The following is a 20543-nucleotide window of genomic DNA, read 5'->3' on the forward strand; positions in this document are numbered from 1 at the left end:
GTGGCCAGAAGAGGCAGGGGGTGCCCTCCCTGATCAGCCACCGAAGTCACCTCTACCCTCCTCGGGGTGTCTCCCACGGGAGGATTACAACCACCTCCCTGCAGAGGTGCTCCCTGTTTAAAACCCCTCACGTGCTGCTCATCCCCAGGTCATAGGCTCTTGGCACCATGGGTGCGGCAGGCAAGGGCTATTCCTGCCTCTCTCTCCCACCTTCATCCCCTCACCCACTCCCTGCCTGAGTCCTCCCTCCATGCCTTTGCTCACACTGCCCCTTCTGCCTGGGATGTCGGCTTCAACCTTTCCACCCGCCCCTCCATGTTCTGTCTCCTCCTTCACACTCTTTAAGGGGCAGCCTAAAGGTAATATAATGAGCAGACCTCCCAGACTCCACCACCCGCAATCCATCCCCACTCCCAAGCTGGATCAAATGCCCCCATCATAATTTATGTATTTTTCTATTTGTGGATTTATAGTTCTGTGTCTCCTCGCCCACCCTCACCAGATCCTTGAGGGGTGGAATTGTATCTTATTCATAACGGCATCCCTTGCCCTGGCACGATGGCTGGTGGCCCAATAAATATGGTTTGAAGGAATAAAAGAGGCTAGAGAAGTGGATTTGGAAGCACTGTTCATAAATGCCAAAGACCCAGACAGCTTCCACCTTCCCCGGGCCTGCAGGAGAGCTGGGCCTACGCAGCAAGGCAGGGCAGGGAGTCCCCTCAGGGGCAAGTGGAACCGTGGGCCCACCTTCCAGAGGCTCAAGGAACTCCAGGACTACTACGTAAAACTAATTTATACCCTGGGGGTACAGGCCCCACACAAGCACCCCCTTCCCATTCCCAGCCCCCTCCTGTCCTCTGGGAAACAAGCTCAGAGACATGGCCAGTTCCTTCCCTGACAAGGGACATTGCCTGGATCACATGACTCCTGAAGGCAGCTCTACTCATCGCAGGGCCCTTGGCTCCTATCTAAGGAGCTGTCTCTCCCTCCCCCACTTCCACAGATGGCAGAAGATGAACGAGCTCCCCCAGGACGGGCCCAGCCAGAATGGAAAGACTCTGGCCCCCGGCACGATGAGGTGGGTCACCCCGTATCCTACACGCTTGGAACCCCTTTCCCAGACCTCAGGCAAATGCCATGTTTCCCATGGGAGGAGGGAAAGGGGGCAGGAGGAAGTCTGGAACAAAGATTCAATGGAGAAGGAGAAACCAGGAGGAGCTTTGAGATCAGAATTAAATTCTTTAATACAAAATGCTTTTTTTTAAGATATATCTGTATTTCTTTGTTGTTGTTTAAAAATAAATATGTACTACGGAATATCTCGAAAAACTGCACTAGAGACAAAGATGTGATGTTAATATCTTTTTCCCCCACAATTATTACGGATAAACAGTAGCACCAATAAATAAATGATAACAAATATTAAAATTAAAAAAGGAGAGAGATTTAGTATGTAGAATTCTCTATTTTTTCTTGTTTTGTTTTTACATATAAAAAAACAGAATAGCAATGTCTATCAGAATCATATATACATAAACATATATATATATATATTATATATATATACACAAACACAAGTTGCCAAATATATATATAGTATGTAGATGTATATTGAAACCTTATTTCAAAGGAATGTGTGGTGGGGAGCCAAGGGAAAGGGGAGGGCAGAACTCAGTGTTAGCAAAGTAAAGTATCTGCTCAGGACAAGCTGGTGACTGTCACCGACCAGAGCAAGAGAGATTGGAAACAGGGATTTTATACACAAAGACCAGCACAAATAAGAGAGAGCGAGACAGCAAGAGATGGATCTCATAAATAGTTGAAATTAAATATTAACCAAGAATACTGAAAAAAACCCTACTCTTTAATTAAATTAACTGTTTTAATTTCTAATTAAAAGGGCATATTAAATAACTACCATATATAAAACACTTCTCTTTTCTCTGCCTCCAGGGTGGGCACCGGGACCCTGCCCTGTCTCTCTATGCCGCAGGGAGGGTCGGGTTGGGGGATGGAGGTGGGTTAACCACTCACACACACACAGCCAGGTCTCCTGGGGGGACAGAACTAGTGGTTTCAACGGTCTGAGGACATCGGGCCCTCCTGGGCTGCGACGGGGAAGCGAAGCTGGGAGAGGGCCAAGGCAGGAGGCCCTTCCCTCGGAGGATCAGCTGCCACTGGGCGGCCCTTCCTCCACCAACGTCTCTCTTCTCTTCGCCAAGGCATGTCAGTGGCCTCCTGGGCATCTCGGAAGCGGGTGAGAGGAGGTGAAGGCTGCCCAGACTCCTGAATCTTCCAGGCAAGTGCCCCTGGGGGCAAGATGCCCGTGCAGCACGTGGAGGGGTTCTCCAAAGCACAGCAGTGTCCCGAGGCTCCCCCAAACTCCTGGTCAGAGCCAGCGTCCTCGTGCCCTGTACCCGTTGCCTGTCTTTCTGTCCGTTTGACTCGGGATAGAGGCTCGGGGCCAGGGCTGGGTTTGTCGGTGTTTCCAAAAGCAGGCCAAATTTGCCCCCGTGCCCTGGCCTTGCGCGTCCCCAGGCAGGTGAGGGGACCCCGGCTTCCCTAAGAGGGATAAAAAGATGATGCCAGAGTCTCTCCTTCCATCCTCTTCCCTGTCAGGATCTGGGTGGGGGTATTCTCCTCCCAACTCAAGTCCACAGCAGTCAAATACATCCAGTGAAGACACCAATAACATTAGCAATGTTAATTTAAAAAAAAAGAATATATATATTTTATATATATATATAAAATATATATATTTATTTTTATATATTTTATATATATATATAAACGTATGTATGTGGGTGGGTGTGTCTACAGGAATCCCAGAAATAAAACTCTCTAATCTTCCGGGCTCGGTGATTTAGCAGCAAGAGAAATAAAATGGCGATCCAATTCCAAGAGGGACCGTGCTGGGTCACCCGCCCGGGAATGCTTCTGCCGGAGTCTTGTGCTCCGGACCCAAAGTGCTCTGCGCACAGCCTCCTCTTCCTTCATGTCAGGTTTCTGGATTCAGGACTGTTCTGTTGATGGTGGTGGTGGTGCGGGGGCAGCGGCTATGGGTCATTCTGTGTCAGTCTTTCCTGGTGAGACGTCTCGTTCCCGAAACCCTGAGGGAGGCTCCTTCCTCCCACCCAGCTCACCGCCTTGGCTTGTCACATCTGCAGAGAACGGGAAACAGAGGCTGGGGGTTAGGGCCAGGGGAGGAGCCCCGGTGGGGAGGCTGCAGCCTCCCCTTCCTGCAGCCCGAGGCCAGCAGGGGAGAGGACAGAGAAAGCGCAGTCCTGCCTCTGGGAGAGTGGCAGCTACGTCCGGGGCTCCCAGTCTGCCCTCTGGAGTTTACAATCTAGCTGAGACAAGACAAAGACAGAATGACATCTCATCACAAGCAACAAATGAACACGTCCCAAAGAACAGTCCCTAGTTGACATTTAAGAGCTGACAGGTGAGCAAAGTTGGACCAAGTTAGTCAGCAAAGCCTCCCTGCAGAAGGAGATGTTTCAGGGCAGTCCCTATGGTGCTGGTTTGGGGGAGTGAGTTGGGAGAGCAAAGGATAGGGCCTGTGCAGAGGCCAAGCAGGCCAGGAAGCTGGGGAAGTGAGGCTCCCAAGAGAGGCGGAGCCAGCAGGGCTTGGGGCCCTGGGAAGGTGAGAGACACACCTCCCCTCGCCATGCCCCCGTCCTGGCCTCAGCTGCAGGCCCCAGGTACCAGGCTGCCTTACCCTTCCAATATGCTATTTAACTTAGGGTCGGGGAGGCAGAGGGGACTCCTAGAACTTTCCCATCATGCCCCTGCACCTGGGCTGCTCGCCTTTTACCCTCCCCACTTGAAGAGAGGTCAGAGCAGGCCCTGCCCTTCTGAGAGCTTAGGAATGGGGATCCTAAGCCTCCTATTTGAGGACTGAAATTCCCCCATACAGCCAGGTGAGAGGATGGGTTCGGGTAACTTCAGTTAGCCCCCAGGTCACTGCAGACATCCCCCTATCCCATCACTGCAGAATGATCACCGTGGTAACCCTAAAATGGCAAATCCCTTATCTTCTCGGAGGTCCCTGGGAGATGTGGAGACCCCTCAGCCAGCCCTGGGGTGAGGCAGAGCCCCCACCCCAGCACTAGTGTACACTTCCTGCCTTCACGTACCGCCAAGATAGACAGAACCCACAGTAACACCCCCAGGGCCCGGTCCCCAGCCTCCCTGACACTCACAAGCCACAGGAACACAGGAGACGGGGGAGAGAGCTACACTCCAAGGACCCTGTTAACCAGTGAGGCATCTGGACTAGCTGGGGGCACCCTGGCCCTGCCCGGGAATCCCCATAAAAGCCTCTCCTTCCTGGGTGAAGCTTACACTGGCCCAGAGGGCTCCCTGCCTTTGAGCACAGGCCAGACGAGTATAAACACCAGTGAGGCATCAAAAGATTGCCAGCCACCTGTCACGGCCCCGTGCTCTTGCCCTCACCCCTGAACTCGGTCATGTATTCACTCACGCATTTGACACTTCCTTGGTCCCTGGTGTGAACAAGGGACAGAGGCACAGATGCCTGGGGTGGGAGTGGGGGGTCACACAGATGAATAAAACCTAGGCCCAGGTGTGAGGAGCTCACAGCCTAATATTAGGAGAATGGGTGTGGCTCCCTCCCTCCACCCATCCTAGGGGCATTTGGAAATAGGTGGGCTGTTTGGGGTTGTCGCCGTGATGACTGGAGTATTAAGGTATCTAGCGTCCCCTGATGTTAAATCTCCTATCTGCCCTAAACCAACAGGCAGAGCCCACACCCTCCAGGACCCCAGTCTGAGAATGAACTCAAGTCCTGTCCCCAAGGAGAGACACTGAGGGGGTGAGAAACCCAGCGGTGCAGACCTCAGAGGCGGTGGCGAGGCCCCCAAGTGTTTGCGCTTTGTAGAGGCGCATCCCCCCACGCCGGGAAGGGCCCTCCCTATTAGCAGCAGAGGTAGGAATCACGACGTCAGAACCAACAGCCACTACGAGCAGGACCACAGGACACAACACTCAGCCTGCGTCCACACCACCACAGGAAGCCACACTGGCCTGCCCACTCACGCAACCAGGGCAAGCTCTGAACTGGCCCTGGCGGGCCGGCCAGCACCCGCTGCCCAGCGCAGGGGCCCCGCGAGCAGAGAAGGCGGCAGCCACCAGGCAAGCAGCTAGAAGCTGAGCAAGCAGCTGGCCCCTTTCAGGTGCGCGTTCGCTCGCTCTCGCTCGCTCGCTCGCGCGCTCTCGCTCTCTCTCTCTCTCTCTCTCTCTCTCTCTCTCCCCATCTCTGTGCAAAGCCCCTCTCTGACTTGCTCGCCCTCTGGGAACCAACCTGCAAGTACGTTCGTTTAACTCAAGCTGCCTCGCCTTGCAACGCGAGTCTGTGTTTTTGCAGGAACATTTACACGTCTGCGGATCTTGTACAAACAAATGCTTTCTCCGCTCTGAGCAAGGCCCACAGGGACTGCAAAAGGCAAAAGGAAAGACATCTAAGCTAGAGCGTCAGCAGAGAGAGAGAAAAAAATCCATGCAACACCCCCGACCACGTCAGCAGCTGCACCCCACCCAGCTCACGGGCCCCACACCCTTCCACGCCCTGGAAGGGTCCGACGCCACAGCGGAAGACAAGAGAGAGCGGCGGAAAGAGGCAGCACTGGCTAGGAAGCCTGCCCGCAGGAAGAGGCGGACGCACACGGGCAGAATGCAAGGACAGGGGTGCTGTAAGGGGCAGCGCTGTCCCACGGGCACAAGTGCAAGTCTCGGGCCACAGGGCCCCAACGGCTACCACCCCCGAAAAAGCACACCTTCACTCTCCACCTGCTGGGGACGGCAATCGGGGCCACCTCCTCCCTGTGTGAAGGCTCATGCCCAGGCCCCTCCACCAAAGTGGGGGCTGAAGCAGGGAGTGACGGCAGGCTAGGCCACAGGCTAGGCCACTGCTGGCCAAAGGGTCCCCCACAGCCTCAAACCCGGAGGAAGAGGCCACCCTACAGGAAGGCTTCTGTGGGTGCCATGGGTTGGGCTGGAATCGGGGGCTCTCCTCCAGAGGCCCCAAGTCCACAAGGAGGGGCCGCAGCGGTGTTTGACGCCACATCCTCCTTCAGCCAACAACGAGCTGCCTCACCTCATCCACGCCCCTTCCTCACGCCACGCCTGCCCTCCACACCCCCACCCCCAGCTTCCAGAGAAGTGCGGAAGCCTAGAGCAGTGGAAACCAGTTGGGTGAGCAGGCATCAGCGCCCGGCACCCGTGCCAACATGGGCCCGCCACCAGTGCCCAGTGGGTGAGGGAAAGGCGGTGGGTGCCCAGCCAAGCCAGAGGCCCCTCCCTGAATCCTCCAGGCCCACTCTGCCCACCCGCCCACCCCCAACCCTGGACCAGCAATGCCACCACCACATCTACCCATCGGTGCCAATTAGTGGAGTGAGAGTGAGAGAGAGTCACTAGGGAAGAGGGAGGATAGGAGCCAGGGAAGGGGAGCAGGAGGGAGGCAGGGTTCCAGGGTCCTGCAGGCGGGAGTTTGATTGGGGGCTGGGAGGCTCCAGGAAACGAGACAGCGGTGGCACCACGTACGCGCTCCAGGATTTATACCGGGATTTCTTGCGCTTTCTTTTTTGCCCCTTTCCCTTTCCTCGAACTGATTTTCTGGAAAATAAAAAAACAGAGACAGACAGAGAGAAAGCAAGGGGGTAGGGGAGAGGAAAGGAAGCAGTGAGGAGGGCAGGACACAGGACACGCTCCGAGGCACGAGGGAGAGCTTGCACACGTGCACGCACATGGGATGGGCCGGGGCGGCAGGCACTCAATGGCGCCTTCTTCTCACTTTACCCTTGGGCGGAGCGGGGGGTGGGGGGGCGGCAAACCCAGCTCCTAGCAAGGCTGTGTGTGTGGTGCGGGGAGCAGAGGCTGGGTGGAGGGCACTGGACCCACAGGCCTCCATGCTCATGGTGTCTCCTGGTCCCAGGCAGGGGGCAAAGCCTAGGGGGCAGGCTCTCTGCTCAGCATCCCTGAACAAGTCTGACCCTGAAGGTCAGGGGCCATAAGAGGTAGGCCAGAGTTTGGGGAGAAGGTCAGAGACCTGACTCGATGGGGGGTGAGGGAAGGGGGTGCAGGCTGTACTCCAGGCACCTTCTGCCTTCATTTCCAAGTACCAGAGCGAGGGGTCCCTCCAGGGACCCTGCCTCTGTGAATCCCAGTGTAGGGGAGCAGCTATCTTGGGAGCTGGCGCAAAACCAAGGGTGGCACATGAAAGGCGCCAGCCAGCCCGGCCATAACCTGGGCTGAGAGGCGGGGCCCCAGGCAGGCGGCAGGGTGGGGTGGGAGTTAGGGAGGCGTGGGGAGGGGGGCCTGGGCGGCATTTGGCGAAGCGTCCTCTCCCCAGCCTGTCAAAGCCTGCTACACCATCTCACCAGACTCTCTTTGGAGACGAGGCGAAACCCCACTCTCCCTGTGGGCAAGGCAGGCGTTTGGGGAACAGGCAAGGGCGGCAAGCTGAAGCCTGTCCCCCTCAAGGGAACCAGCCCTCTCCACACCTGCCCGGCCCCAGAGAATGCCCCTCAGGATGGCTGCCACATGGGACAAATGAAGGGGAAGGGATGGAGGAGAGGGGCAAGTCTGTTCCCTCTCGGGAGAAAGTTCTGGAGGAAGGAAGGTCTTCATTCACACGCGCACAGACACACTCTCTCTCTCTGAGCCTCCTGTCCCCAATCACTGCTCAGCAATCCTGAAGTTGGGGACTTAGGGAAGAGGCAAGGGGTTGAGGTCTAGGGGGCTTCAATGTCACCAGAGCGTTGGGGGCAGACAGGACGATGGGTGGGGGAAGGGCAGAGGTGCTCTCTCTCAGTCTCTTCCCCTGCAGGCTCTCTCCCGTGCCAGCCGCTTGCCCTGTCTTGAAGGATCACCGCTGCCAGACCTCACCCCCTGCTCCATCCTGACCTGACCCTCCACACTGAGCAACTGAAAGCCTCAGGAAATGGCCAACATTCACCTCTTTCTCCCCGGCCAAGGGGGCTGAGCGTCTCTGGCCTGCCTCACTCCCGCAGGAGGGCATGCACCAACAAAACACCCCAGCTGGCCCCAAATCCAACCGCACCACCACTACAGCCACCAACGAGGCCATTTCCTCTAACACACAAAAGCTGGCCTCTCTGCCACCCACTCCCTCTCCCTGCCATGGGTGACAGGAGGCTAGAGCAGGCCCGGGAGCCAGCATCCACAACAGGTCCCGACACGCCAAGACCGCAAGTCCTGGCCGGGAATGGCCCGGAGATGCATCGTCTCTTCCAAAGGAAGTTCCAGCACCAGGCTGGGTTTTGTCAGTTGTTCTAGAGCCATAATCCTGGAGTTTGCTCCATCCCATTGCTGCCACCACAAGTCCCCATGAAACCAACTCTCAGACCCAGTGAAGCCATCAGACCACCCTGAGAGAGGAAGCCAAGAGCCCCAAACCAAGACAACCAGCCAAGTAGAGGGAGAAGAGGGAAAGTCATGGCCACTTACTTTTCTTGCCTTGCTCTATCTTTCTTTGGTCTGCAGTGGGTAGAGAAAGAGAAAAGAACAAAACAGAGAGGAGTTCAGATGGTGATGGTAACGAGAATAATAATAATAAAATAAAAACTTAACATAGTATTTATGATACATCGGTACAGTTTTAAACTCTTGACATATAATGACTCATTTAATCCTTATAACAATGCTAAGCAGTACATACTATTATTGTGCCCATTTTACAGATGTGGAAACCGAGGCACATTGAAGTAATATCGAAATGCCCACAGTTACACAGCTGGAAGGTGGAAATGGGCTAACAAGTGGAACGTACTTAGCCCTGGCCTAGAGTGGGCCCCCTGAATTCGTTCAGCAGCCATTCACTGAACAAATGACTCCGTGACTCCATCCTTACCTGCATTCACATTTGTTGTGCTGTAGGAAGCTCATCTCTCCTATGTGCTGGCCTTGGTGAGGTTTGATCCGCATAATCTGGAGGAAAAGGAAGCAGATCACAGCGGTTAGTGACCCAGCCAGCCATACCCAGGTGGGAGACCCCATGGCTCCTGCCATTCAGCACCCAGGGTTTCTACAGAGCAGGGAAGGGTGGTGGAAGTACGGGGGGACCAGGGGCTCTACCAGAAAGAGCCTCAGGCCCCCCCCAACTCCCCCTACCCCGCTGACCTTGAGGAGCCCCTGCTTCTCTTGAGGGCAGACATGGCTGCAGGGTTGGCCAGGCTGGGAATTTGGGTCCTGGGTTCTTGCCACTCCCCATCCCTCCCCTCCTCTTACCCCTCCAGGCCTCACCCTACCCCCAGTAACTACCCAAGAGCCACCCACCCCTCCCTGGGGTCTCAGAGTTCCCTCCAGCCCCATCCAGGCTGAGATGTGCCCCATCACCAGGCAGTACCAAACGACTGGCTTTTTAAACTCTCCACAGACCAGGCTCATCCAGCTTCCCACACAGAGCCCCCAGGGAGGGAGGGCTCTCTCCCTCCTAGAGAGGAAGGGAGGGGCTCCTGTCACAGGTGTCAGCCCCCTCCTGAGCTCAGGGGACAGAGGTCAGGGAGGAGGAGGAGGTGGTCGGGGCTTGCTGGAAACCTGGGCTCAGAAATGCAAGCATCTTTTTCTCCAAAGAGGGTAAGACCTCCACATCTCCCCTTGACTGACTCAGGGGCGAGAGGTGGGCAAGGCAAGCCTGGCTCTTCCCTTCGAGAGCTGCCCAGGAGAGGGCCGGGGACCACCTGTCGGCAAAGCCTAATGCCCCACCCACCCACACAGCCCCTCCTCCGCTCCCCGCAGGTGCCCACCTGCATGGTGATGTTGAACTCTTCGGTGGGCACACACTCCAGACCCTCGTCATTGCAGCAGCCCCCACACCGCATCAGGGGCACACAGGACGGCTTGAAGATGTACTCGATCTCATCGGGGTACTCCTGGAAGATGTCCACCAGGGTCTCAATTGGACGGCAGTAGCTGCGCTGGTAGACGTCCATGAACTTCACCACTGCATGGCAGGGGGTGACACATGAGCCCAGCAGGTCACGTTAGAGGTGGCCGGCCCTTCTCTCCACCCAGCTCTGTAAGGCCGCTCCTTTCTGTGAGAGGTACCCACTACAGTCCTTCTGAAAATCTAACTTAAGTCTCTTGGCTGTGGCTGAAGTCCTCTCCTAGCTTTCCACCACCAACACTGATAAAGGCCTGTTTTTATTGCAAAGATCACATGGCTCTGTCAGGTTCTAAGGGAGTCAGCCTGCACATCTGATCCCCTAGCCTCGCCATGACAGCCAAGCCAATCCCTAGGTCAACCTTGATGCCAGAGGACAGTCTGAGTGCGAGTATACCTGTTGGGGGTCTCTAAGCTTCCCGTGAAAGGAGGAGCAGCCAGCTTGGCAAACCCGCTCTCCATTTCCCTCCAACTCCCCACAGCAACTGCCCTACCATTAACCGACAACCACTTACTGAGCACTTCTTATGTGCTGGGCACTGTGTACAGGAGTCCATAGATGTCACCCCAAACAATTCTCCCCCCCATGGTACTCTGAGGTTCTAGTAGGACCCCCCATTTTACAAATGGGGAACTAGAGGCTTACAGAGGCTGAGTAACTGGCCCCAAGGCCACACTGCCAGTAAGTAACAGAGTTAAAGTCAACTCTGACATCAAAGCCTTCCCAAGCCAACATCCTGTGAAACAGAGGGGAAGCATCAGGGGGCACTTTGCCACCTGCCAGACCCCCTCCCCAGACTCGGGCTGAGGAGGTGGTGGGCACCGGCACAGGGGTTGGGTCTGCCTGGAAACAGCAGGTGGCTATGGGCGGGAACACTGCTGGCCCTGCCAGCCACCGATAACCCCACCCAGGAGGGCAAACTGCTTGCATCATGGAAAAAACGGTGCCGCCACTGCAGTCACGGAGCATTTCTAGAAGCTGATCTGGAGGGAGACCAGGGTAAAGACAACTTCCCAGGCTGGCCGTGGAGCCTGGGGTGCACCGGAGCATGAAGGGGTAATTCTGGGCCACAGAGGTAGGGCCCCTGAGAATAAATAAAGTCAGGACTCTGAATGGCTACTCCAAATTGTGGCCTGGCCTGCCACTCCCCATCAGCCCTCCACCACCACCACAGAGCAATCCTGTCCCTGAGATGAGTTTCCCCTGAATAGAAGGGAAGAAGCAGCATCCAGCCAGCGAGGAAGCCTGGGCTCTGGCCAGGACTTGGTGTGACCTTGGGACAGTTCCTCCCTCTCTAGGCCTCAGACTCTGCACATCTGTGTAAGTGGGTTGGGCTGATCTCTAAAGACACTGAAACAGAGGTTGAAGTATAGGGTTCTGCCTTCCATCTCCAGCCCTAAGAACAAGCGCCCTTTTCTCAGCCCAGGAGACACAAGGTTAGAGCCCCACCAAGACATCTGAAGGGCATACCCCCAGCTGCCTCTTCCCAGAGGCCACAGCTGAGCCTCTCCTCACTCCTCCCTCCAGAGGGGTGAAGGAAGATGAGCCTGGGTGCTGGGGAGGGGGGTATATATAGTGGATTAGGGAGAATGTGAGGAGCTGAGGGGAAGTGGGGAGGCTGTACGTGTGAAAACAGGAAGGAAAACACTGGGGGCTCCCAAGCCAGTCCTTGGCCTTGCCTGAGGTCTCTGCTTCCCCATCCAGACAATGGGCACAGAATTCCCCACCGCTACAAGGGTTAGGATCAAGCATCATCAAAAAGAGTATAAACAAGACCAGGGATCTGAAGAAGTCCTTTTGTAAGCCAGGTCTATATTGAAGAAGATGACTAATCAAGAATTCTTGCCCTGACACTGCGTCCTGGCTGGGGCTAGAGGTGGCCAAGCCTTCAGGGCCACAAGGACAGGACAGCAGAACAGTCTGGCCTGGGTCATGGCAGTTGGTAGCTGATGGTAAAAAGATCCAGGGTGGGAATTCCTTGGAAAAGCTCCCCGGCATCCTCAGGGCCCACAGGAGGTAGAGGGGGGTGACTTCACCGCACCCTTCGCACCCCAGCCAATACCTCCAAGGAAAGCTGTCCTGCTTTTGCTCAGGCGTGGGCGCACATACACTCCAACTTCAGGCTTCGTGGTTTTCCTTATTTCTCTAAGACAACCTTTACCCCAGCAAACAAAGACCGTTTGTCTTGCCTCTCCCAGACCTCAGAGAGGGACCAGTGGAGGCTGAGGCAGGGTGGGTGCACCCTGGGAGCGGAGGCCTGTCAGTGGCACAGGTGGGGAAGCCAGGCCCTGGGTCAAGGAAAGGGCTCCTGAGTGAGGAAGGAGGCAGAACTGGCCAGGCGTCACCACCAGCCTGGGGAGTAGAAACACCGCCCCTGGCCACCATCCGGGCCACTGGATTTGGGTCAGGGAAACTCGCCTGGAGGAAGACCCCAGGGCCGTCCCTTCTCAGAGGTGGGGAGCTGGGGGAGTGGCACATCGGGCTGGAGCAGAGGCCACATAGTGGGGAGAGCCAGGGCATCCCTAGAGAAATGGGAGGATCTGTACTCCAAACCGCGGCAAACAAAAGGCAGGCAGACTCAGGCTGGGCAGAGGGGCGGGGCTCCTGGGAGCTACAGCCAGCCCTCTGCTGGACCAAGAGGGAAGTTCACAAGCACCCAAACCTACTCCGCAGGAGGGCAGGGGGAGGCTGTAGGGCTTTCTCTCTCCACCCCCAAAGGAATGCCAAGTGGGGGGAGGGAGTTCCATAAGCCTGGGCCCTCTGCACCTCCAGCTCGTACACAGCCAGCAATCTAGACAGCAGGGGTCACAGCCTCTGCCACACAGACCCCACAGGTGGAATCTGGCTGGGTTGGAAGTGACATGGAGTATCCATCCTCCCCTGGGAGCAGGGGCGACAAGGGACACCTCCCCTGACACCTGGGATCCTTGAACACTATTTGTCTTCCTGGTCTGTGCTCGCAACTCCCTCTCCAAATAAAATTTTACTGGAAAGAGCAGAAGAAAAAGACCACAAGTCCTATTTCTAGCCGTGGTCTAAGTAGTACAGACAGAGTGCTCCAGAATGGAAGGGTTAATCTCCCGGAGCTCACCTTTTCCTTTCTAGATCCCCAGATTCCTGTGCCCCTTCCCCACCCAAACCCCAACAGACCTGAGAAGGAACTGGGCCTTCCCACCCATCCCCTGGGGGATCAAGGGACCCCCCCCCCATCCGTGTGCAGGGGTGGGCGTGGGGGGGGACTTACCTTCGTGAGGTTTCTGCTCTCCTTCTGCCATGGGTGCAGCCTGGGACCACTGAAGACAAAACAAAGAACGAAGAATGGGCATGGGCAGAAGCAGGGATGCACAGACCCAGCCACCCCGCCCCTGCTCCCTCTTTAAGTCCCTCCCAGCCCGCAGCCTCTGGCTTCCCCGGGGCTTCTCAATGGAGCAGGGCACCTCCGGGGGCTCTCCACAGCACAAAGCACCACCCCTGGACTGCTCCAGTTCTGAAGCCAAGGAAGATAAAGACTGACCAGATATTGGAGGGGGGGGGGGCTCAAAACACAGGAGGAAAACACCAGAATTGCTGTGCTGCCCAGGCCCCTGCCCCTCCCCCACATTTCCCTTTCCCAGCCCTCACTGGCCCCTTGCTGAGCTAAAAGAAGTGAAGTCTCTCAGCCCCCCTGACTCCCTGGTCCAAAGCCACGGGTAAGTATTAAGGTCAAACAGGAGGACAAATTTGGACTGGGGCAGGAAGGAAGGACTGGGGGCGAGAAAAACAACATGGTGACCTTCTCCTGCTGACATAACAAATACCAGGGTGCGCTGTTGCTGTGGGGGGGGGCGGCACAGAGGACCGAAGGGCACCAAGCACCCTCCCCCATCCAAACTCTTCTATCCTCAGGAATACTTAGCAAAGCCACAGGTTGCCTAGAGGGTAAAACATGGAAGGAAACCCTGGGGGAGGGGAGGGCCCCATTTTTCCCTGCGCACCCATCTCCCTAGAGCCTGAATTTATCTCCAAAGCCCCGAGCCTCGGGCTCCCACCTTGTTCCCTGGTTTCTTCTCCCTCCCAGACTGAGGGGGTTCCCAAGTCCCTCTCACCTGCTGGACACCTTCCTCAAAGGCAACCAGGGAAGCCTTTTATGCCTTAGCACTGCCCAACCCCTAGGGGGCCCCCTGCACTACCTAGGCCTGAGGCCTCTCATCCCTCCCCACCCCCACCAGATCATTCCTCCCCTCCCCAGAAGCTGTGAAGGTCAACTAGCCCAACCATGTGGACCTGACAGCACCCCGCAGGCAAAGGCTTCTCCCAGCCCTTCCAGAGGGTCTCCAGTTGTCACCAACTGCCCACCCCACCTGCCCCTCTTTTGGGGCAGATCCCGAGCAGCAGAGCTGCGCTCTAGCCCACAGAACTGCAGACTCCGCAGAGACTCTGTCTGTCTGTCTCTCTCTTTCCCACCTCCCCCCCACAATACACCCCAGACCCCCAGCCTTGCCTCCAGGGCCAAGGTCAGATAACAGTTTCCAGGATCCCAGCTGGAGCCTCCCCCTACAGTTCCCTCAGGGACCCCCCTGGAGTCTCTGCCTCAGCCCCTCACCCATCTCCATGGCACCCCCTGGCTTCCCTCTGCCAACATTCTGCCTATGCCCTCCACTCCTCCTGGGCCCCAAAGAGCAAAGGGATCAGAAACTTCATACCCCCTCCAAGTCCAGGGGGCACTGGGAGGGGCAGTTCTGGGCGGGGAGGGGCCAGGTGCCCTTCTCTGGGGGCCTCTGAAGGTCACACTGTGGCCAGGCGGCCTCTCCTCCCCCTCCCCCCCCCCCTTGGAGGCCTGGAGCCAAGGCCTTTGTGCCAGGGTCTGAGGAACTCTGGGTGGCAGCAGGGACCCCAGCCCATTTTCTTCCTTCCGCCACTCTCTAAGGGGATTCTGTAGCTAAAGGAAGAGCGGAAAAGGATCCCTTAGGTGGTTTTGGGAAGCAAGGTGGGTGGGCAAGTTTGGAGTTCCGAAAAAACCACCTGCTCCTGCTCCAACGCCCATTTCACCAGAACAAAGTGTGTTTGCACGGCTGGCAGGAGCTCCCTCCAAAGGTTCGGGGAGGGCTAGTCCCACACGGCCCATGTCACAGCAAATTTCAAACCATTTTTCCAAAAAGTGTAAAGTGGTCTGAGGACCCTCTTTAAACCCTCCCTTAGGCCACCCCCATAAAAGCTAAAGCACAGCTCACTCGGAAGTGTGGGGGAGGGGAGGGAAGCAGACTGTCACGAAGTCGGGACTTTAGGTTGAGTCTCGACAAAGCACCCGGCTGGGCCCAGGCAGCCCGACTCCTGACAGCGATCATTCTTTTCCCGGACTCTGAGGCCGGGGAGAGGTTAGATGGGTCTTCTCAGCAGAGGGGAATAAAAAATAAAGAGGTGGCAGGGGCTTCTCTTCGAGCAGAGAGGAAATGGGGAAGGGACGTTAGGAAATTCCTCCTAGGAGGGGATTAAGGGCTGGGGACAGCGGGAAGAAATAGGGGTGGTTCTCCGGGTCCTCTGCAAGGGACTACCTCGAGAGGTCACCTTCCCGCGGAGGGCAGGCGGGGGGAGGGGCGCCGCTCGCCACCCCGGGTTCCCCGCTCGGGCCGCCGCGGCTCCGGGAACACGCGGCCGGCCAGGCCCGGGCTGATGTAATCGGCTCCGCGCCGCGCGCGCCCGGCCGGGCGGGGGAGGGCGGGCACCGAGCGGGACGCGAGCTGGGACGGGCGGGGGTGGTGCGGCGCAGGTGGCCCGGCGGAGAGCGGGGGGTCCCAGCAGCAATCCACCCCAAAACTTTTCCCCAACTCGAGGCGAGGGCCGCAGAGATCGAGCGGCAGTGACAGCAAGCCCCTCACTCGCCTGCACCCTGCCTCCTCCACGCTCTCTGCCCTCCCCCGGTCCAAGGTCCGAGCACCCACACCCCCGCCCGCTGGGCTCCGGCTCCCGCCCCCGCTGCCCTGACTTCCAGTTCGTCGGGGACCAGCGGCCGGGAGCAAACTTCAGCCGCCAGCGGCAGCGCAAGCCCAGCCCCCTCAGCTGCCTCCTCCGGCTCCCGCCCTCCGCTGGTCGGCCCAGATCCTACGTGCGGTAACTCTGGTGGGTGGGCAGGGCCCGCGTGGGCGGTGAGACTCTGTCCCGGTGTCCTCCCACCTAGCGCGCGCCCCCTCCCCCTACACGTATGAAGATAGAGGCGAAGCCGCGCGTCTGGTGCCCAAGGACCCGCGTGGGGCACTGAGCCCCCACGCGCGCACTCGCATGCACGTCCCCAGCCGGGAGAGGCGCTCGCAGCGGCCCGCGGCGCCAGGCGGGCACGGCGGCTTACCTTGGCATGGTGGAGGTACAGCAGCAAGGCAAGGCTCCAATGCACCCAAGAGAGCAGAAAGTTCATGGTTTCGGAGGCCCGGCCGGGGCCGGCGCGGCTCGCGCTCCCTCTCCGGCTCGGGCTGCGGGGCGGCCCGCTCTCCTCGGCGCCCAGGCGGGCGCCTCTTCCTCCCGGAGCCGAGGCCCGGGCCAGGGCCTGAGGCGCGCGCGCGGCTGGAGCACTGTCTGTGCACACAGCCGCGTCACCCGTCCATGAGCCCGGCTTCCGAGAGCCGAGTCGCCACCGCGGCCCCCTCTCCTCTTCCTTCTCTTCTTCCTCCTCCCCCTCCTCGGACTGCGGCTCCTCCCGGCCCGAGCTAGCACTTCTCCCGGTTCCGCTCGGCTCGGCTGCCCCGGCGCGGACCACGGCTCCTCCGGAGCGAGAACAGCCCAGAAGTTGGACGAAAAGTTTCAGTGCAACGCCGCGAGCCCCGACCCCCTCCACCCCGCCTCCGGGCGCGGGCTCCGGCTCCTGCCCGCGGCTAGCCGCCGCGTCCACCGTCGGCCGCCGGCCGGGGAGGAGGTGGGCGCTGGGGCAGGGGGCGGTGTCTGTCTGTCTGTCCGTCAGCGCGGCTGGTCCGACGTGGGATCCTGAGGGGGAGGGCTCGCGCCGCGCTCTGGCGGTCACCCCCAAAATCAGGTCACTCACTTTGCCCCTGTCCCTCTCGTTTCTCGCTCGCCAGCGCGCGCTCTCTGACCCGGTCTCTCTATCTTCCTCCACTTCTCTTTGGAGCTCTTGCTACCTCTTCTCTGCTGGTTTCCAAAATCCGAAGTGATTTGGGGGAGTAAAGGAGCAATCTCCCCAAACGGTCGGCCCGATTTAGCGGGGAACGGGAAGCAAAAATAAATTAAAAGGGGGAAAGAATACGGTTTTTTCCAAAAAAAATGTTTCAGAATAAAAGGAAGAGGGTAAACCCTGGATAAATGAATATCAAATTCCAGTGCGGAGACTCCTGGCTGGTGACCCCGCTGGTTCGTCCGCCTCGCCGATGCGTCTTCTGACCGAGCGCCGCTGCCGCCGGCTCCACTCGCCCCCCGCGCCCCGGCCTCCTTGCAGCCCGGCTGCCCCAAGCCTCTGCGCTCCTCACCGCTATGAGCAGACTAAAAAGAAGGCCTGGCCCCGCCCCGACACGCCCAGGGGCGGGAACAGGCCCAGCCTCGGCTCCTTGAGTCCGTCCCCTCCGCGCGTCTTCGGCCCCTGGCGCTGCCTTCGCCTGGGGACCCCAAGCGAAGCCTGGGCCCCCACCCACACCAGCGAAGCGAAACCTCGACCCCCACCCAAGGTTCACAGCCTGAAAATTACCTATGCGCCCCCCTTTGCCCGGAGACACACACGCCCGCGCGGTATTTGGGGGGAGGGTACAGGAAAGTGAGGTTATGTGCGGACAGGACTCGAGAGCTATTCCCTCTATGCTGGGAATATTGGAGGGGGCAGGGGTTTGGGGGAGTCGGAAGGGGACTGGTGGAAAGAGGGACACACAGATCTACTGGAATCCTGGGGTGACCCCTGGCCTTCTCCCCCGCTCCAACACTCTCAGCTACCCCCCCAACACACTCACACGCGTCCTCAGTCTCACGCAGATGCTGCTCTCCCTCTCCCAAGTTCACCCAGCTTCCCTGTGGTGGCTGAGCGCCCCCTAGTGACTACCGTCTGCACACCCCAGCTCCGGTTCAAGAGGCCTCAGGAAGAGGGTTGAGGGAGATTACCCCTGGTATCCCCATTTCTGACCTCTCAAACAGTGGCATGTTTGGGACTCAAATGGCCCCATGTGCACAGAGCCCAGTGCTAGGCACAGAGGGCATGATGTATCCATCTGGACACTGTGCCCTTCTGGAGCCCTCATCTGGCCTGCTGCAGCCCACAGGCTGGGGTGACTGGGGTCCTTTGGGAAGTGTTCAGGGAGTCTTCCCTGGGGAGAAGTATTTGGCACCGTGTTCGTGGGGCTGAGAACAGGAAGCCGTGTGGTTCTGGGGTTAGTCAGTGGCCCAGAGGGAAGAGGACCTGTTGGAGCCCACGTATGCACTGTGGAGTCTGGCAGAGCCCAAAGGGAGAGGCAGCTGGGCAGACAGAGGCCCTTGTTCCTGCTTCCCGCCCCCCCCCCCCCGAGATGCTGCCAGGGAACTGAGGCCAGGGGGCTGGTGGGGGCGGATGGAGGCCAGGGCCTGAGTGATGATTCAAACCTACTCACCAGCACTAAGGAACGTCTGTAGGCCAGCTGCCCAGAGCTCCCACCAGGCCGGAGGCCAAGGCTTCTATCAGCCCCAGAGTCCAGGCTCACAGCTCATCTTCCGAACAGAACTGGGGAGTCTTCCTCAGCAGCCCCCAGACCTCCGGGACCCCTTGCCCACTTCTCGTAGCTGGCAGTCTCTTCTCCCTTTACCTCAGTCACCCCCGTTCCTTCAAAGCCTCCCTCTCCCCCAACTCCTCATGTCTTCCCTAAGTGCTCCCCAAGGCCCCCCAACTCACCCTTGCATACAGGAACCAGCCTGGAAAAATTCCTGGTTGGGCTTTGACCCAGCAGCTCCCAGGCTCCCCCAGGGAACAAGGAGTGGGGGTGATACCTGTGGGAAGAGAGGGACTAACCGGTCTTATTATTCATCCAGATCTGGCCAGGACCTGGCCTGGGGCTGATGTAGCCTCTGTGAAGGCCTGGGCTGAGAATGGGAGCTAGGCTGAGAACAGAACACAGCAACTCCTCAGCTCATGGCTCTGTGGTTTGGTGGGGGTGCTAGGTTACCCCTTTAGTGCCCCGGTTCCACTGGAGTGGTGTCCTGAGGCCCTTGTGAGCAGAGGGGCTGGCTCAGCCGCCACCCTATCGCACCCTGTCCATCGTTCATGCGTCCAGCCCCGTCTCCACCGCCTGGCAGGCTCCCCAGCAGCAGGGACAAGGTCTTTTACAGTTAGTCGCCACCTCCCAGTCAGGCCTCCTCACCAAGGCTCCACCCTCCAAGATGCCACGTGGGACACGGAAGCGAAGCCACTAGACTTCCTCCTTGCCCAACCTGGTCCTCGTCTAGCACCCCCAGAACACAAGATGTGGGCACCTTGGCAGGGATCCCCTGCATTATCCCTACCCTGGGGTCGGCAGAGCCCAGGACAGAGGCTCCCCGCTTCACCACCGGGGGTCACTCTGGCCCCCTCCTCTGCATCCCTTCTCATCCCAGCCTTCCTTGGCCCCCCCGGAGAGGCCTGAAGAGGTCTTAATAAAGGACCCTGAAGTTGGGAGGAAGACGGAGGGGTTCCAAGGAGGGATGGCCATCAGTTGTCACTTAATAGCCACAAGTCTCTCCCCCACCTGAGCCAACCATTCCCCATTCAGCAAAGTGTGTTACAGCAACCTCTGTGAGCTCTGCTCAGGAAACCAGGGGAATGAGGGAGCAGAACTGCAGCCTTGCCTGAAGGGTCCTGAGCACCCTTCACTAGGGTGAGGAGGGGTCTCCCATCTCCACCCTTCATTTCACAGCCACAACCTGGTGGTGACTTGGGGGTGGGGGGTTGACTCTGGGTCCCATCCCCCAATATGATGTCACCAGCTTTCACATTAATACACTGTCATGGATCCAACCCCATGGGTTATCATCAAACTGAGAGCCCCACGCTCCTGGGTCTTCAAAAATGGGGGCCAGAAACACACAGAACAAGAACACAAGTCAACAGCCATAAGACCACATCACATCTCTATAGCATCTTCTCCTTCCATGGACTTAATCCCCTCCAACAAACTTGATTCCACTTATCCTCCCTCTGCAGGCTGCTTCAGGACAGGGACTATCAGGGCAGACTTTCCCCCAGAGAATTCCAAGGGTACAGAGGGACCCAAGGTCACCCAGCAACATGGCAAGGAGGGGTGGGGGCGTGTGGAGCAGCGAGCAGCCCGGACAGAGGTCACGCTGGGCCCCCTCAGCGGCAACCTCAGCACCACTCGGAGGGCCCCACCTCACGGCCAGGTCAGCCTCGGCCTGCGGCTCTGTAGTAGTTCAGAAGGAGCCAAAGAGGAAGGGGAAGGTGTTCCAGGTGAGGGCGAAGGGGAGAGAAGGGCAGAGGCGGCTGGAGAAGAGCATGAAAGGTGTCCAGAAGCCAGCAGTGGCCCCAGACAAAGGGAGTAGTGATCGGGCCCAAGGCACAATAGCTGTACTTTGTCCTGATGTCCTGACACCTCTGATGTTCAGGGTCGCTCTCCCCGTGTGGGTGGAGGCTGTTCCCTGCGTGGGTAAAGAGGCAGAGCCTCTCTGAAGCTAGAAGGGAGATGGGGG

General features: G+C 58.3%; 1 protein-coding gene across 4 annotated transcripts; it reads right to left on the reverse strand.

Annotated features, from left to right (window-relative positions):
• Nucleotides 1–1219: 1219 nt before the first annotated feature.
• VEGFA (vascular endothelial growth factor A) lies at nt 1220–17380 on the reverse strand. Of its 4 annotated transcripts, none has more exons than XM_029242119.1 (8): nt 16252–17380; nt 13174–13222; nt 9792–9988; nt 8897–8973; nt 8494–8523; nt 6586–6639; nt 5327–5458; nt 1220–3161 (listed from the first exon to the last, which is right to left on the reverse strand). In XM_029242119.1, the coding sequence occupies exons 1-8, from the start codon at nt 16315–16317 to the stop codon at nt 3140–3142; spliced, it is 627 nt and encodes a 208-aa protein (XP_029097952.1). In that variant the 5' UTR covers nt 16318–17380; the 3' UTR covers nt 1220–3139. The 4 variants fall into 4 exon arrangements, with proteins under 4 accessions (XP_029097952.1, XP_029097951.1, XP_029097953.1 ...); XM_029242118.1 differs by having other exon boundaries at nt 6568–6639; XM_029242120.1 differs by lacking the exon at nt 6586–6639 and having other exon boundaries at nt 16252–17379.
• Between the last annotated feature and the right edge of the window lie 3163 nt (nt 17381–20543).

This window comes from Monodon monoceros, unplaced genomic scaffold (genome assembly GCF_005190385.1).
Source record: "Monodon monoceros isolate NGI ecotype Baffin Bay Population unplaced genomic scaffold, NGI_Narwhal_1 Super_Scaffold_3, whole genome shotgun sequence".
Lineage (NCBI taxonomy): Eukaryota > Metazoa > Chordata > Mammalia > Artiodactyla > Monodontidae > Monodon > Monodon monoceros.